The sequence below is a fragment of the Notolepis coatsorum genome (assembly GCF_963971535.1).
Source record: "Notolepis coatsorum genome assembly, chromosome: 20".
In the NCBI taxonomy this organism is placed as follows: domain Eukaryota; kingdom Metazoa; phylum Chordata; class Actinopteri; order Aulopiformes; family Paralepididae; genus Notolepis; species Notolepis coatsorum.
The window spans coordinates 24,805,464-24,824,441 of NC_140184.1; the positions used below are offsets into that span (position 1 = coordinate 24,805,464).

At 43.5% G+C, this 18,978-nt stretch overlaps 1 protein-coding gene across 4 annotated transcripts in view; it reads left to right on the forward strand.

Annotated features, from left to right (window-relative positions):
• Positions 1-18,978, forward strand: part of marchf7 (membrane-associated ring finger (C3HC4) 7) — a 63,479-nt gene that overhangs the window by 15,881 nt on the left and 28,620 nt on the right. For all 4 annotated transcript variants that reach the window (XM_084337762.1, XM_084337765.1, XM_084337764.1 and 1 more), the window contains exon 2: positions 7,592-7,796. In XM_084337762.1, coding sequence (XP_084193888.1) covers positions 7,599-7,796 — 198 coding nt within the window. In that variant the 5' untranslated portion in view covers positions 7,592-7,598. The remainder of the gene's footprint in view (positions 1-7,591; positions 7,797-18,978) is intronic.

The window sequence follows — 18,978 nt, forward strand, 5'->3', positions numbered from 1 at the left end:
AAAGATAGCTAGTTGGAACAACATCCGCTTTTAACGTTACATCAAATCAGATGATCGCCTGTCCTTTCTCCAGGACCTAACACTGTCCGTGACCGTCTATCAACAATAATGCACCCACGGTGAATTGTATTTAAGTTAAGTAGCTACGGACTAGCGTTAGCTGACTATTACTAACGTTATCTTAATGTCGATGCGGGAAGGCGAGCTAGGTCAGTTAGCTTAGCTTGATAACGTTACCGTGTCTAAAGTTGGTGCTATTCACATAATCCAGCAATAATGGCTGCAGACCTGCAAGCAAAGTACAGCAAGTGCCAAAGGATAAGAGTCTGAGGCGGAGTTTCAAAAGAGAATGTTGAATATTTATTTTGCATCAAAAATCACAACATGAACGGTCCATCTGCCACTGAAGACTGAATAGGGTATATCTGCAGAGCCACTGAGTAGCGAGTGCAACACCGTTTAATGTCCGTGTGGATCATTGGAGTAGGGTATATCTGCAGTGCTGCAGCCCATACTCATTGATTAATGATACTAATACAAATCTATACAATCACCTGTTGTTGAATAAATACCATACGTTCTAGTTATTACTAAAAAACAGTATAACAGTATCTAAAAAAAAAAAAAAAAAAGAAAGTATAATTTATATAAATTTTTTTTAAATTTTTTTTTTATGCACTGGTATCGGATAAATATCGGTATCGGCCGATACCCAAAGCTTAGGTATCGGAATCGGATCGGAAAGGGAAAAATGGTATCGGAACATCTCTAATCTGGGGGATGATAACGGAATGGATCTGAACATAGGTAGAGGGGTCTCACGCCCTTGGGGTGGGCCACCGAGCGCGGTTCACACCGGCCCGTCTGGGTGGCGCCCTCTTTTCATGTTTTTAGATCAACACGCATATCTGTCCCTTCTCCTGGAGTAGGCATGTCGGCGTGGTTAGGGCACGGGACTGGTTCTGGTCACGCTGGTCCAGGTCAGTTAACCCGTTTGTCCGCCGGGGATGCAGATCTGCTGTTCTGGTACCCTGAGGGACTTGGGCTTTTTCCAGGGGGAAAAAGGCCGGGGCGTCACAAGGTTAGGCGTTATAGAGATCCTTGTTGGGTACTTTTTTGTACCTGGCGCTATCATAAGGGGCTGGTTCTCTTCTCCGCACCTCTCTCACGCATGGCGGAGAGGGGGCTGTTGGGTTGGTCTTCTGGACCTCCTCTGGTAACCCTGTGTGCTTCCCGAGCCGCCGGGCCCGGTCCGAAGTAAAGTTTTGTTGATACCGTAGACCTGGGATAACCCTTTTTTTGCTTGAGGGGTTATGGGAACAACCACCGCATATGGTAACGACAGGGTGGTTGATTCCCTGGTGTGTTGGAGCAGTGTCAACTCCCGGGTTGTCCGGTTGAGTGTGCCCCTGCACGTTCATGGCGTCTGCCAATCATGTCAGCCTTCTCTGCCTTGACCCCTCTGGGTGGTTTTTTTTTGATGGAGGCTTCGTCATGGTGATCAACAACGCCAGCATCCGCCCCTTTCGCCGGGAGGGCTGTTTTCAGCTGACTCCTTTGGCGCCTGTCTCGTCCGCAGTGCTCCAGGCTCAGGTTACAGCCTGTTGCCTGGTTTCCTCGGTACGCTGCCTGCTTCCGTTGGTTAACCTTTGAGTGTTTACGGCCATGCTGACTGCCTGTGTTGCAGGGTCAGTATGCCAGGCGGTGTGCTATTGGGGGGGAAAGGGCCCGCTCTTGGAGGGGCCTTATCCGAATACGCTGGCGGTGTCACTAGGTGACCACCTGGTGGGGTCTTGATGCCTGGCATCATTGACCTCTCCGGGCCCCCTTTTCCAGGGGATCCAGTCCCTTCAGTGGGTCTGGGTCTTCCTTCGCGCTACGGCCTTGCCACGGGTTGGGTTTGCTCTTGACCCCGTGATTTTGGGGGCAGTAACGAGGTTGTTCCTTCGTTCGTTCCCGGGTGGCATGCGGGTTGTGTGTGTAGTCGTAGGGTCAAGCCACGGTCTGCTCACCCTATGCGTTGGGTTGCTTGAGTGCCTCTTCGCACGGTCAGATCCGTCGCCCTCCCGTGAACCTCCAATAGGGGGGGTATCCTCCATTAGGGAGGGTCGGGGGGGCTCGGTCCTCCCCGGTCTGATGGTTGTGGGGGGCCTCAGCGGGGTACATTTGTCGGGCTATGGCTCCCGCTCAGCCCCTGTTGCAGACAGGTGCTGAGCAAGCCATAAACGACATAGAACGGAGGGTTATGTATATAACCCAGTTCTGAGTTATGGTGCGCTCAGCACCTGGACGCCGCTGCGGCCCTTGATCTCGCCTTGTTGTGAAAGTTTGGGAAGGAGGCGAGTAGGTGACCACACCTGCTTATGAAGGTAAGCGGAACAGGGTGTGGTCAGACGGATGTTGGGATGTAAAGGTACATGGTGGAATTTTTTATTCAGTGCTCGTGCACGAAGTGAAGTACAGTGCAGACAGCTGTGCTGAGCGCACCATAACTCATAGAACTGGGTTATATACATAACCCTCCGTTTGTCAGGTACATGAAACACAGATTACAGTGTTTACATATGTCTGCTTGAGAAAATACCATGTTCTGCAATAAAAATGTTGAAGTGAGATGAACAGACTGAACTTTATTTTATTAGATAAAACATGAGTCAAGTTTTACTTTGCAGTTGAAAAAATTAAAAAAAAGGTAATAAATTAAATTTGATATAAAAAAAAATCACAATACTCAGCATATCGCGATATATTTAGTATCGTGAGGTCTCTGGCGATTCCCACCCCTACTTCTGACTGAGGTAAGGTCTATTTTAGGTAACCTGCTGGTATTTCTTTAACCAAAACATGCTTTTGTACTGATCAGTCTCGTATTTTACCAGACCTAAAACATGCTTTTGATAACGATCGTAGTTTCAAGGTAAAACGAACGTTTTTTTTCAGTAATAACTAGAAAGTAATGGTATTTATTCAACAACAGGTGATTGATTAATGATACTGTATTATGGGGCTGCAGCACTGCAGATATACCCTACTCCAATGATCCACTCAGTCACTTTGCACTCGCTACCCAGTGGCTCTGCAGATATACCCTACTCAGTCTACAATGCTGGCTCCGGTGAAGTAGCAGAGGATCTGTTGTGATTTTTGCACAATAAATATTCAACATTCTCTTTTGAGACTCCGCCTCAGACTCTTATCATTTGGCACTAAAAGCTAAACATTGTCACCGATATGGCTGTCCGCAACATGTCATTAATTGTGTGCGAGAGGTCGATCAGTGATGACTCTAACGTGAGCTAGGTTAGCTAGCATTAGCTAACGTTAGATGGAAACGATACAATATAACGTTACTGCTGGTGAAAAAGTGATTTACCTTGGAATACTCCTGTGCCAACTTGCTGTACTTTGCTTGCAGGTCTGCAGCCATTATTGCTGGATTATGAATAGCCCCAACTTTAGCCAAGGTAATGTTAAAGCTAAAACTAGCTTTTCGGTTAGCTCTTCAGCTAATGCTAATAACACCAGCAAGCGAACCCATCTGAGCTCCCCATCAACACCGCTCTGTCGGGAGGATGGCATTTAAGAAAGTGTCTGCTGTTAAAATGACAAACAGCATTGACACTTTAATTCACGGTCGGTTACACACACGTTTGTTTTATAATGCTCACAGCAGACCGCAGTGTTGTTGATAAATTACGGGGGCCGGGGGGATTTAAGTTCCGCAAAAAAGGTTGACCATACCGTTGCAATCGTACGGTGCACAGCCCGTACTGTACCGGAGGACCACATTGACGCGGTACAGTACGTATCCGCGTACCGTTACACCCCTAATATATATGGTATATACCTTTTTGATTTGGAAATATTTGGAATTTCAGGCGAGCAACCCGAACGATTTGGGCATAATGCATATAACGCGTTGTATCTCGCAATCTAGGAAAAAATGGGGGGGGGGGGGGGGGGGGAAGAAGAGGATTGACACGAGGAAATTACACAGCCATTTAGTTTTAGCCATTTAGGCGCCTGGTGGTACTAAATCCAGATTTAACTGCCATTTGAAAGAGGAGATTTGGCCCGATCCATAGATGTATGACATGGGCCATAATAAGGTCATTTATAGGCCTGATGTTCTATATTCATATTTCAAATTGCATGTGTCCGAATGGCAAAATTCTGTACTGTATCACTATCTACAAACCCCCCTGTAAATAGATGGATAGATACTTTATTGCCATTTCAACTCATGGTTGATTGGGATTTGTCTCTGTGCAATGCTCATTTCAGTATAAAACATACAGTAGAAAAAACATACAATAATGCATACAATGCAGTCCCTGAAGTAGAATATTTCACAAACATTTCATATGCCCTGTGAATTCCTAAAAATGCTAGTGCATAAAAGAGCTCAGTGCTCCTTAAGAGTGCATATTGCCTAAAGTGCCTGTCTGCTAGTGCTAGCCCTTCTAGTACAAAGTGCCTGTGCATTAGGGTTTGAGTTCAGCTGACTGGACAACCTCGGGATATGTACTATTCCTAAAACGAGATGTCCTACACCGGAGACTGGAGTCTTCTACCAGAGGGAAGGGGTTAAAGAAGCAGGGTGAGAGGGCTCACCAATCACCTTCTCCCCTTTCCGCCTGATGTGTGCGGCATATATAGGGAGGTGTAGTGGTTACGTTATTGCTGTTTCCGGCCGGTCCACCATCTTGAAAACGCAATGTAATTCCCCATTGACCATTTCTAAATCGTCTCGTTTAAAACCAATAAAGCAGGAACATTTGCATGGTGTACCTTTCTGTCCATATTCATCGATTATGTTCTGTCACTGCATCGATGCAGAATCTAAGCTAGAGCTAAGTTAACAATATACTCGTTATCACCATACATAACGCTTATATTGAATTATGTTGACATTAGGGCCGTTCTTTCAACCTAAAAGTGCACTTTATTCAACCTCAAACCTAAATTCCATAGCAACCCGTGTTGCCAAAGTGTAAAAAAAAAAAAAAAAAAAAGTGTGCACGTTCGAGACACGGATATGAAACGAGTCATACGGAACAAATAACGTATAACGGAGGCTGAAATTAGAACATTGTGTGTCACAAACTCACGACAGTAGTACACAACTACACATACAGACGCATACAATTTATTCTGCATTGATTAAGTGATAATCAAAACCCAGCATAAGCCGCTAAATCCATGTAGTGAATCGCGAAGCCAATACGCACACGCAGTCGAACTGGAACGGTACAGACGGGATTTCGAAATATCCTGGTATACCGTAATACAGTCATACCTCCCAAGCCTAATGTGGAAACAATTAAAATGTATATTATTCTCTTTTGGTTCATTACAATTTACTCAAGCATCGTAACGGACACTATTTCTGACACTGGGAATACATTCCCTGAGGTCCATAGATGTCCCTAGATACCAAGAACATGCACCATGTAGAAGTGGAGCAATCTTCCATTTACTTGGTTATGTACTTTTAGGCAAATGTTCCTAAAATGGCCACTCTGAAGGGTGCGGTAGTTTTATAGCCATGCTGAAGGACGTGATGGGGTAGTAATTTATTGTCATCTTGATGAAGAAATTGAGCTTGGTGATAAATTATCTCCCTGTAGACATTATAAACGGTCTTTGATGGAACGGCCTGCCTACTTGGAAACTGTCGCTGCTGCCTCCTTAGAAATGTCACAATCACGTGTTGAGTGGGTTCAACTTCACAGTCCAGGGACAGGTGTGAGGGTTTGATACCAGGAGCCATGCTGGCATGTTTTGTATACAGCGTTGCATCAGCAAACTCTCACATGTGCAAACACTCCTGGACTGTTTTGACCTCATCAGATTGTTGGATTCCAGATTGTGAGATTCTCGGTAGTGCAGTGAAAACGGCATGTCCTAACTTGTTGCTTAGTCGCGTTTCAGAGCTTGGTGGGGAAACATGTTTTTGTTAACCCTTTCACTGCCACACGACAGAAGGTTAACCCTTTACTATCACACAACCAACGGTCGATGTATGCAAACTCCATGTTTGTATGAAGGTATACGGCCCATCATGGATCCATGCAAGGGTATGGATTTCTACTATGCCGTAGTCCATGATTTATAGTACATATTGTAAGAAAATATACATAATTTTTAAATATAAATTAAAGAAACTGTTCCTTCCAACCAGTATAAAAAGTAAAATACTACATGTGAATAGCTTAACCAGAATAATAATAGTTTGTCATTTCTTAATTTTTTTTATTTTATTTGAGTCTTCCAGCAGACAATTATACTAAAATTATACAAATTTTGTGTCCAATGAAATGCTTTCTAGAATGACATTTACAGCACATTGTAACTAAGCTAGCACTCTGCCTCTTTAGCTAAATTGAACAAATGTTCAACGTTGGCTTGCTAGTTAACCCTTTTTTCGCCAATGACGGATTAAGCCATCATTCCTCGCCATGCTTAATCTGCCAATGACGGATTACGCCGTCATCGAGATCAATATTTCAAATTTCTGTCATGGCAATCATATTTTACCCACGGAGACTTGGCTGGTCCTGTAGATCTCCGCTCAACTCTCCAACGGTTCAAGACCGCCACCTGGTGGCCGATCGGCGAGTTGCCAAAACCGGAAGTGAGCGGCCGGAAGTGGTGCTCATCCATATTCGGTCTGGCCACTCGCTATCGCTTGCGGGACTCCATCTTGACACACTGGACATGGATCCGTTGCCATAACTCGACATGATTGTACGTATATTAGTATTATACAACCTGGAACTGGGTCGCCTAGATCGACATCCCATAATAACGATCTTTTTGCTCCACTCATCGCCCAACGCTACGAGGAAGCTGCGGTGAGTTTCAGCGTGTTTGATTATTATCCATACAAACTGCTCTGATCTATATATCACCCATACTACATAAATTATTTAACGTGGGCCACGGAATTATAAACGACCCCCCCCCCCCCCCTCCGGACAACATCAGATGATGAGTCATAATGTCTAGGATCATGTACAGGTGACATTTTTAATCTGGCGTCGATCGCTATCAAACTGTATTTGATCATCAATATGCATTTATGGCTAACTCACGTTCTGCAGAATGCTGCAGAAAACGATAAAAACATATTTATACTTTAGACCGTATTTTTTTTAGTATGAATGTGTGAATGAAAAAGTAGAACGTTGCTACATCCTAAACGATAGATACTTGATGTTGAATGGGCCATAGTAATGTCAATTTAGCAATACAATTTAAAAAGGTATAGCCCTGCAAAGTAGATGAACATCTCCATAGACAAATAGAGCTGGCAGAGGGTGGTTTAGGTTGGGTACAATGCTGGTGAAGAATGGGTTAATGTTGCTATCCTATGTTATTCTGCACTATTGGCTACTATAAAATGCCACACGACAAGCCCCTCCCTAGCTTCCTGTTTTGACAGGAAACTCTAATATGTAGAATCGAATAGTATTCTGCTAGCCATTTCATGCAGACTTTAAGTGGTTAGGCTACTTCATTCACGTAAACAAGGTCACTGTTGATCTGATCTGTAACATGTCTTTTTTACATCTTTGTCTTCCAACAGTCAATCAATGATGGATTCCAAGCCTCGCCGGCTTCCGTTCACCATGTCCGGCTCCAGGTCGTCCTACTCCTCCCCGTCGTCCTACTCCACTCCCACCTCTTCCTCGCTGAGCTCCAGTAGGCTGTATGGTAGAGAAAGTGTGCTAAGCAGTGACCGGACCAGGACCAGGGTCTCATCAGCGCTCAAACCAGATCTAGACACCCAGGTAGGAGAACAACATAAAACACTAGCTGGTCACACAGAAAAGGCTCAAGATTGTCAACCATGCATTGCCAGTTCATGAGCACATACACAAAATGCACCCCTTTCCATGTGAAATCCAAAGAGGGAATATTCATTCTGTGGCTTGCTGTGCGCAGAGTGCCTACTAGGGATGAAATGGTCAACTGCAAATTATGTCCCCAATGGTAAACTTGCAAACGTCTGCACAAAAAGAAATGTAACGGTTGTGACATCGTCACCTTACTTCGATGCCCCGAGGGAGTTTCGAACCCGGGTCTCTCACGCCGTGGGCAACGGCACAGACCTCTATACCAAGAAGTGAACTCACTGCTTTGTAACGTCTGTCTTTTGAGGGTGAGTGAGTTTAACCCATAGCACCGCTACTCACCCCAGTCACTTCACAACATCGGAAGTCCATCGTGACTGCGCTTCGTGGTACCATCCGTTACATATGTATACAAACATCGGTTTTTATCTAAGATAATGTTTTCAGTCTGTTCATCGCACTTCATTCATTTTTATTACAGCAAGAAAAGAGAAACAGTATTTGGCGTCCGCCACAATACGATACTGTATATTGCCACGCAAAATAATGATGCCATGCTGTATTGATTGAAATTTTTTCCTCCACCCCTAGTAGATTGTATGCACATTATTTATGTCTAACCATGATGAATATATGTATTATCTTATTGGTCCATTTTGTCAAGGATGGACACACAAAGGGGTTACCAAGAAGGAAATATTATTTGGAATCATATCGGCCCAAGCGCAATAAAACTGCTTGCTTTTTCAAGGCAGAGCCATCTATAACAAACAAATCCAGGTGCACTAATAAAGGCTCTAGACCGATTCCACATGATCTCCTGTGTGCGTGGTTCTCTGGTCGTCAGGCTTCCTAGAGTGTTCCAATCGGTGCATTCTAGTGAGTTCTAGTGAGTTCCCTCAGGAGGAGGGTAGCTAACGTTGGCTACTCGATCAGTGGTGCTCGAGAAGTGGGGCTTTTAATAGGCCAGCCTAGATTCCTGCGCAGACGGCGTGTGTATTTCAGCCCTGCTGCTCGTCTAGGGCTGTCTCTTAAGATAGAGTTACAGCTTGGCCAAAGCCCTGTCTCTTGTTTGTCACTGCTCTTTTCCAGAAGAGTCCAGGCTAAGTGCAAAGGTTCCTAAACAAATGACCACTCCAACCCCATGACTCCATTTATTGGTCATAGTGTTGGTCATTGACTTTGGCCTTTACATTAGAAGCACATTTAAAGGTTCACTATGACAATATACTCGTTAACACCATACATGAAGATTTTCCGGGAGTAAATACTTGATACCTTGGCAATGTTCCCTCTAATTTTTTTTCGGTCTGAGCAAACACTCAAACCTCCTGAGCAGACATCAGCAACTACTGAGCAACATACGTCACCTGCCGATTAACCGGTTAGTTGAGCGGCGGTTTGTAAAAAATCTGAGAATCTCAATGGCTAACATAAAAATTAGAGCTGGGCCGTTAACGGCGTTAACGTGCTGCATTAACGCTATACTAGTATCGCGCGATAATATAATTAACGCATTAATCTATTTTTTTTTTTTTTTTTACATTTTTTTTTTTTACCTTTATTTACCCAGGGTAGGTTCGCTGAGCACAGATGCTCTTTTTCAGGAACGCCCTGCTTCACATTCACACAGTTCCATTCACACCTGGGAGCTGCCCAGTACAACCACAGTTGACTCCATTGGCCACTGAGCAACTCCACTGGAGCAGTTGATTCAAGCCATGTCACATAGTTCCAAGTTTGAAATGATTCTTTCTGTTTTGCTCCTGAGAGTGCTAGATACTGTACTGTACTGGTAATATTATTTATTTGTGTTAACTTTTGAATAAAACAACTTATTAAACACAAGTACATCTTATTGAACATTATTTTGATATTTCATTACCAATTATCATAGCAAAACAGCTTTTTCAAACAGTCTGTAATGCATTTTGGAAACGGGAGATGGGCTCATGGTGTAATGGGCCACCTGGCCTGAGAAACATAAGGAGGAAAGAAAACGTAAGGACTTACTTCTGGTCATTATTTGGGTAGAACACACATATTTTGAATGCCTTCGGCAGTTTATTTTTTATTTTTTTTTGAGCCATTTTAATCTAGATTAATCTAGACATACACGACATACAGATAGACGGTACTGCTACATCTATACATTTATGACATACCAGATTTGCAAATACAGTACTGTTTGTGATACAAAAAGTCTTTGTTAGAGTTGTTGTTCGTCCACAAAATATTTATTTTTGGCTGGTAAAAAAAATCATCTACTCGCCAGTTGGCTGGTAAGCCAAAAAGTTAGTTTCCTCCCCTGGTAACGTTAGCTAGGTAGCTAACGTTAGCTCACAGAGGTTGCATGCACTAGACCCGATTATTGCCGGAGCTTGTTTACATGACTGGTCTGGGATGAGGAGGAGAAGGAGGAGGAGGAGGAGGAGGAGGGGCAGTGCGCTGCAGCAGTAGCTGTGTGCCTGAGAGAGAAGTCAGCGAGTGAGAACTCCGCTAAGAATTGGATCATGTTTTTCTATCGGTTTTCACGATCTGCGAAAATAAAGCATTATCGGAATTCACCGATCTCATATTTATACTGAATATCGGCCGATACCGATCGCTGGCCGATCGATCGGGGCATCCCTAATAATAATAATGATGATCTAGCGTTGATTTCAGGAAGATTTGATAATCAGGCGAAAAATTACAACGCGTTTAGTGTATTCCACTAAAGGGCTATTATCGCGTCTTTTCCTGGGATTACTAAGAATCACAAACTATACTCGTATTCAAAACGGAAATGTACGGATGAAAAAAACTCTGTTTTGTTCTGACAATCGACTGGTGTATTAGACCCATAGCTATAATATAAGATATATATATATTTTTTTTATCCACTTTTTCTCCCATTTTTCTATATTTCCTCTCATCCCAATTTCGTATCATCCAATTCAACCCTCCCCTGTCACGAACGCTGTTTCTTGCCTCCCACATGCCGGCTGCAATGTGGACTAAGTCATACATAGCACAAGTCCCCTCCGGTACTTGAGGTAACAGCAGTCGCATCTTTTCACCTGCGCAGCTCGATCTCTCAGTGGCGAGGAGTAACGCGTGGGAGGCTCACGCTGCCCCCGACACTTCCTGATTCCACTGCGCAGGCGCACCAACCGACCTGTAGGAGTCGCTGTCCACAACGCCCGATCCCCACCCATCAGTTTCCCACCCCCTAATACGGCCAATGTGTATTAGTACGGACGACCAGCTAAACTGAAAGCAAATGTGGAGCGCTGGGCTCGAACAGGCGAGCCCAGCGTCTCCAGATTTCGTGGCGAGCGCCTTGCCCACTACGCCACGTAGCCGCACAATATAAGATATATTTTAAGCGCTACCAAATCTCTCAGTCTCCCCATTGATTAAAGCGATGGCGTACTAGCGCCCTCTGGCGCATTAAGGGATGATGCAGAATGAGTTAATCTTCCATACGCTTAACCATGACATAACTTACTTACCCAAACAACGTGTTCCCGAGTCCACATTCGCGCACGAATCCATACTCTCAAAAACGTTAGAAAAATGCTCCGATACCCGAATCCACAATCATCCGATGTCTGGAAGTGGACCCATGGTCCATTCGACCTTAAAGGGGAGATGAAGCATTGAACAATGTGATCCTAGTTTGTGTGTTGTGTACCTTGTGTAAGACAGGGTCCTATAATCAAATATGAAATCCTGCTTATTTGTCTGAAAAATCAAATATAATTTCCCTGTTTTCCCCATGGGCGCCGCCATTTTGTTGCTGACGTCACGGTGATGGTTTGGTGTGGCTCCTGGTATACACTGCTGGTTAGCTGCCTAGTAAACATAGTGTATTGAAGGTCAGTCAGTAAATGCAATGTTGCCTACCAAACAACGGGGCCGCGGTGGTTCTTTTTGTATTGCTCCCGGCTGTTCAAACGAATTTTACCGCGTGAAAGAGAGAGGAGAGTTGGTTTATTTCCACAAACTACCAGTGAAAAAAACAGTGTTGTTGGCTGGCTGCACTCAAGCGGCACGATCCGCCTGTTGGACAGGGGACGAAGATCCGCAGCGAACACTTCATTGCCTCGGATTATGTTGTTGAGGGTGTCTTTGAAGAGGATGGGAGGTTTGTCCAGAAGACCACTAATCAGCTGAAGCCCGATGCGGTTCCCTCGGTCTTCGACTTCAGTGGCTATATAGTGCAGGAGAGACCAGCCCAGGCAGTTCGGCCAGCGCCAGCCCTGCGCCGGAGAGACGGAGCTCAAAGACGCGCTTGTACCGCAACAGAGCGAGAGGTATAATCAGGGGTGTTGGATCAGTGTTTCGCATATCATCTTTGCAGACTGTCTATATTTAGACTAGCCACCTGTAGTGATATGCAGTAGGTACTATAACGTTAGCTTTCTGTATCATAACGTTAGCTTATTAAATAACTAGTCTCACCTGATACCTTGTTAGCTTCTGTATCATAACGTTAGTCATAAATGTCATTATGAATTGAAAATGCGGGACCCTGATGTAAACAAGACTAAAGTCTTTCTGTGTGTATTGAGCCGTACTGTACTGTACCCATTCTGCAATCTGTTAATTAAATTAACAGTTTGTCCAGGACCATCTTCTGGAGATGAGTAAAAGCAGCAGAGGGATGATGAAGCCATGGCCGTATCCCGTAGGCTATGTTTACATTTGGTTTGTCTCCCCAAATTTCATGTTGGTGATGTGGTGAAGCACAGTCATGCACTTCTCTTTCAGATTTGTCACACTTCCATCACATGTGGTTGCACAGAACAGCAGGTGGTTCACAATCATCTTGATCCACTAGAGTAGGTCCTCATTGTGGAACTTATTTTTCATGTTTTTCACAAAATACCACAGTCTCATCATACTCATGTTTGATGTCATACTGCTCTTGCATACTTTATGGACAGATGGATGACAGTCAGTTGCTAGCACAGAGATGGTGACCCTATAATATCCTTCCAGCTTGGCATCTCTCCAGACCTTCAACCTCTAACCAGTAATTGTTTTTCTCCCCAGTCAGCTTTCAGTATCCTAGGCTACCACCAGCCCTGATTTTATGTCAATCAGTGAGTAGATGAAATAAGACTCATTGTGACCTGGGCTGTCATACCTTGAGTCACAATATACGACCATGGGTTCTTCAGCTGCTGTTCATTATTGCCTCATTTTTCTTTTACTAGGTTTCATTAGCTCTTTAGTACCAATATATAGTAGGTTGATAAAATTATTTATCTAAGAATGATCTTCTACACTCCCCAAAGGTCAGAGAAGAATTGTTGGTGGAGGAGCCGGAGACGGGTGTGGACATCAACCATGTGCATGCCAGTACTCGGACTGATCTGATGGATGAGAGTAAGGGATTTGTGAGCAAAGGCACAGTCACTGATGACATAGGCCAGCGGTTCCCAAACTTTTTTGGCCATGCACCCCCTGTCACCTCCCGACCTAGCTGACGCACCCCCAATGCCCAACATAAAAAAGACAACACCGTCTATTCATAGGCACACTAAAGGCATCAGGTTTAATCCAATAAGAACACATAACAAAGTGCAGTAGGCCTATGAGCTCTCAAGTTCACAAAAATTGGGAGAATAATATGTTACCAATTAAACGGTATCTTCGCACAACAATTAACCAGCTATATCAATAAGCAGCAGTTATTAACGAAAATGTAGGTAACACCAGTCATTTTACTCACATTGCAACAAATAAAATACTTCACCACACGAAAGAACACAATGAGAATTACTGGCATATAGGCTCAGAAACAGATTGGCCAAAAAACTAAAACGAAACGCATTTTCATGGATTTTCAAGTGCAGTGGCCTGCAGAAAGAGAGAGCGAGGGGCAGAGAGGGAGTGGAAGGGAGAGAGAGAAAGACAGGATTATTCCCACTATGCCTGAGATTAATCATTGCGATTGCTTTTGCTTGGGTTTATGTTGTTTTCTCTGTTATGTGGAGTCATGTTCTACCAACCTGCGTTTAATTTTAGATTAATATATTAAAACCAGCACGAACTTGGTAGCAATAATAATATTGATGGTTAATTGCTTACTCTCGTTAACCGGATGGGCCGTCACGCACTCGAGCACACTTCGCGGCACTTTGCCATCGTCTCTCGGCTTAATGCGACGGATTGGCCTGCATCTGTGTACAAAGCTCTGCGAAGTTTGGTGATTTGGCAATTGAAGACAGTTGAATGCGCAAGTCCTTCTCAACATCATGCAGTCTGCCGATATTTTGTCTTTACTGCTGTGAGCAGAGAATCCAGCCTCGCAATAGGTTTTGGCGAAGGGCATTACAATCTTCACGGCTTGCTTTGCCAGGTATGCTGTCATTGCCTCGGTCCAAAAATCCACAAGTGGCTTTCGTTTTAACCGCAGCAGCAGCAGCTCCATCAGATGGTCTATCAGCTGTTGCTGCGGTTGTAGTGACAGGAGGGGAAACTTCAAATGGGTTGAATCCACGTCTGAGATGCATCCATAGGTGGGAACAACTTCGTTTCATCTCCAAGAACGCATGAAGTGTGGAAACACACTAATAATATACGTTTAATATATGCTGCCACAAGGGGAGCTCCAGTAGCTCACCGCGTACCTCGAGCGCTATTTCGGCGCCGGGGACAACCGTGCTCGTCACGGATCTGGGGTTTAGCGAGTTCGAATCCCGGACTGCAGCCGTGCCTTTCTCAGAGTGTCTTCCCCCCATCTGTACCCCCATTCAGCCTGTTTCTGTCGGTCATTCTTGACCAGAGTAAATGCGATAAACGCAAAAAAGAGCCAGCGGAATGGCCAAAGTTTAAAAAAAAATATATATATATATACGCTGCCACAATAATAACGCACCGGTCCCCGTCGCACGCCTATAGCCTTTTGGCAGGAAGTAAAGTGGATTTTTGATGCATCTTTTTTTTTTTTATTACTAAAACGTACATTTTTTTTTTATTGAAAAGTTTAGTAAATTTCATGATTTACAGTGAAAATCCCTATTTGAAATAATGTATCTTAGTTATATTTATTAGTAAAATAACACCATAGCACCGCCATTAGCCTTTTCATGTCACGCACCCCCAAGAGTCTCGCGCACCACAGTTTGGGAACTGCTGACATAGGCAATAGGTTAATAGTCACCAATGACCATTCCTACTGTACATCAGTAGATGACTTAAATATGATTGACATGCCATTGCCAAGAGCATCATCACCACAGCACCGTGAGGTGTGCATGAGCAGTGAGAGTTCAGGTGAGGAGCAAAGTGCAGAGGACATGAGCATAAATTACTCTGATGAGGAATTTCAACTAAGTGAAGAAAGTGAAATGGTGTTGAGTGATGTAGAGGACATAGAGGAGGAAGAGCCTAATCGCTCAGAAGACTCAAAAAATATTGTAAATACTAAGTTGCAGGAAATGTCTTGTGGAGTCACCAACACTTAAAAAAAGTGGATTCGGTTTGACAGTTAAAACCAAGTGCATCGATGGTCACAGCTATACATGGCATTCCCAGCCTGTGCTGAGAGGATGTGTGATGGAGTGCAATGTGTCTATTCCTGCAGCAGTGTTTGTAACAGGGAATGAGTGTACACCTTTCCTAGAGGTCTGTGAAACAATTGGCTTGCAGAGCCTCTAAGAGGCAGTGGTTCAACATACAGAAGGCCTATGTCATTCCTGAAGTAGAGGAAAAATGGTCTGTACACAATGAGGCAATAATGAATGCAGCTGCTGATGAACCCCTGGTCGTTTCTGGTGACGGGAGGTATGACAGCCCGGGTCACAATGCATCATATGGCACCTATTCACTATTGGACACAAAGTCAGGGCTGGTGGTAGCCCAGGAGACTGTGAACGTCACTGAGGCGAAAAACAGTTACTGGTTAGATGTAGAAGGTCTGATTAGATGCCTTGCTAAGCTGGAAGACTATGGGGTCTCCGTCTCAGTGCTAGCAACTGACTGCCATCCATCTGTCCAGAAAGTAATGAGAGAGGAGCATGACAACATCAAACATGAATATGATCTGTGGCATATAGTGAAAAATATGAAGTGTTGAAGTGCCAAAGTGAGGACCTACTCGAGTGGATCAGGATGGTTACAAACCACCTGTGGTACTGTGCAACCACATGTGATGGATGTGCGAGCAGCTGAGAGAGAAGTGGATGTCTGTGCTTCACCACATCACCAACGTGCACAACTGGAACTCAGGGGAGACAATGACAAAATGTGAGCACCCTCCCTACAGTCCTGAAGAGGAAAGCCTACGGCCATGGCTCGAACCTGGCTCTGCTGCTTTTGCTCATCTCAAGAAGGTGGTCCTAGACAAACTGCTGATGAAGAAACTGGACAAAGTGACAGACGGAATCCACACCGGACACTTGAGAGCCTCTACTCCCTCTACACCAAGTATGCCACAAAAAGAAAAAAGTTCATGAGAGCAAGCTTTGAGGCTTGACTTTATGTAGCTGCGCTGGACCACAACATCAATGTGATCAGAGAAACGGCAAAAACAAAAGGAGAGGAACAAATGAAGCACTACTTTTCTAAGGCTTCTGGGCAGCATGTGGTGGCACCTGTGAAGATGGCAAAAGACTACAGCTTCAGAAAGGACATTGTGGCAGGAACACTGAAGCGCTGCGAGGCAATCTCCATCCGGGCAGCACTAAGGGAGCATGCAACAGAGAAGGCAGTGACCATCGCGCAGCATAAAGGAATCCAGAAACCAGACAAGGCACTTTCAATAGCGAAACACCTTAGTAGATTTCCAGCCGATCACGAAGTAGGAAGAAGTATAGACTTATTTAATCCTACCCCTTTTCCACTACTCAAATGAGTGTACAAATTTAAAACATTTCAAAACATATATAACAAAAAACAAACTATATATGCAAAACATGAAAAAAATCAAATAAAAATGTAAACATCCATGAATATCAAGTCCCTGTACCTCGTGAACATAATTTCCTTATAAATCGGTTTGAATTGTCTCATATTTGGACATTGCTTTGGCACCACATTCAGACTGTTCCACAGTTTCACTCCACATATTGAGATGCAGTGTCTTCTCATGGTAGTGCGTACACTAAGAACTTTTAAATTGAGTTCTCCCCTCAGATTATAACCCCCCTCCCTATCAAAGAACAGTTCTTACATGTTTCCTGGAAGTACATGACCTTTTGCTTTATACATTAATTGTGCCGTTTTAAATTCCACAAGATCATTTAACTTTAATGTTTTTGACTTTAAAAAATATGTTTGATCCAGTGGAGGCTGCTGAAATTTAGGTGAAGCACAAATTATTATATTATATATTAAATTATATTTTTTAAACATCCCCAACGCTGCAACACCCCCATTCCTCCCAGTTGTCGGGCTCCTCATTCGCTTCCATTCATTTTGGGGACCATGTTTAAATATCATACTTCTGAAGTATAAACAAACTATACTGCTGTGACGATTTCAATAAAACAGACCATTCTGAGTCAATGGTATGCAAAACTGTACATTGGAATATCTATTCTATTTATTTACCACCTTCCTCTGCACGAGGCCACAGATGGGTTTTATGTAACACAAGGACAATGAATGAATGAATGAAAAACTTTATTTAACAGATTGCAGAATGGGTACAATACAGTACGGCTCAATACACACAATTGGATGCAGACCAGAGAGACTTTCGTCTTGTTTACATCAGGGTCCCCCATTTTCAATTCATCATAACATGACATACAGATAGACAGTACTGCTACATCTATATATGACATACAGAGATATAGACAGTACTGCTACATCCAGACATTTAGGACATACCAGATCTACAAATATACATTACTGTTTAAGAGTACAACGCCTGTCATATAGACCTATAGCGTTGGAAACTCTGATTAGGGAGAGGAGGAGAGAGAAAAAAAAGAATTTCACTCACCATTGACGACGTTACTTCTTAGGAGGAAATAGTGTCCCTGTCGCTCCTTGTAAATGAAATCCATCCTTTGCTCTTTTCTGATGAAACGTTCAATGACCTCCTCTGCAGTTGCAAATCCAGCAATGCAACAAACGGCAGTCTTTTGTGATCTAATCGATCCTTCATTTGCGTGAGGATGCTGTCGAAATCCACTAAACATTGTTCTGTTGATGCGTGACACGCGTTCCATTTTCGGGACTCCGACTCCGACAGGTGGTCACTCAGACAGTCACCCAAGCGATTCACCCAAATAAAGTTTTCATTCATTAATTTGCTGTCTCGTTATAACACAAACAGCTCACCATGAACCATGACCAGCTTAATTACGTTAGTTAGCATCCAAGCTAACGTGATAACGTTAGTAGTTATTAGCATCCAAGCTAGAAACTGCTAGGCTGCCTGCTTACAGTACCTGCAATAATGTTGTCATCCTCCTGGACAGATAGACTTGTTAAATCATAATATCCACAGGTGTGTTGTGCTGGTCCTCAGTAAATGTCCCGCCGGCAAAAAATAAGTTGCTATTAAAGTGCTAAATGTTAGATACACTAATATAGAGGTTTCGAATGTGGCTGCTCTGTTAATACAATTTTCAATCAATCCCGCAAGGCGAGAAACAGCCGTGTAGCTGCAGAGTAGGAGCCATTCTCTGATTGGAACTAAAGGCTGTCAATCATTCAACCTCCGTGTAGCTGCAGAGTAGGAGCCATACTCTGATTGGATGTCAAGGCTGGATGTCAAGGCTGTCAATCATTCAATCCCCCATCAATGGCAAGAGTTTAAATGCACGGACCGTGCTTAGATGACGTTAATAGCCTATTTTGATTGGCTATTATTTATTTAATCCTGGGTCAACCTGTGCAGTTATTCTGCACTAATATTTACTGCAGTCATTACTGCAGTGCAGGCCTGCTCAGAGCTGTCAATTTTGGCAATTTTTGAAGAAGAAAAAAATGCACTGGCATTTTTTTTACAGGGGAAAACATTTCTAATAAAGATTATAATAATAATAATAATAAAAATATATGTGTAAATTAATAATAATTATGAATTATGAGTGAATTTGTGTTTCACATGTGTTGTCATAGAGAAACCTCCACTGGTTTGATCACGATAACCTGCAATGTGAACTAT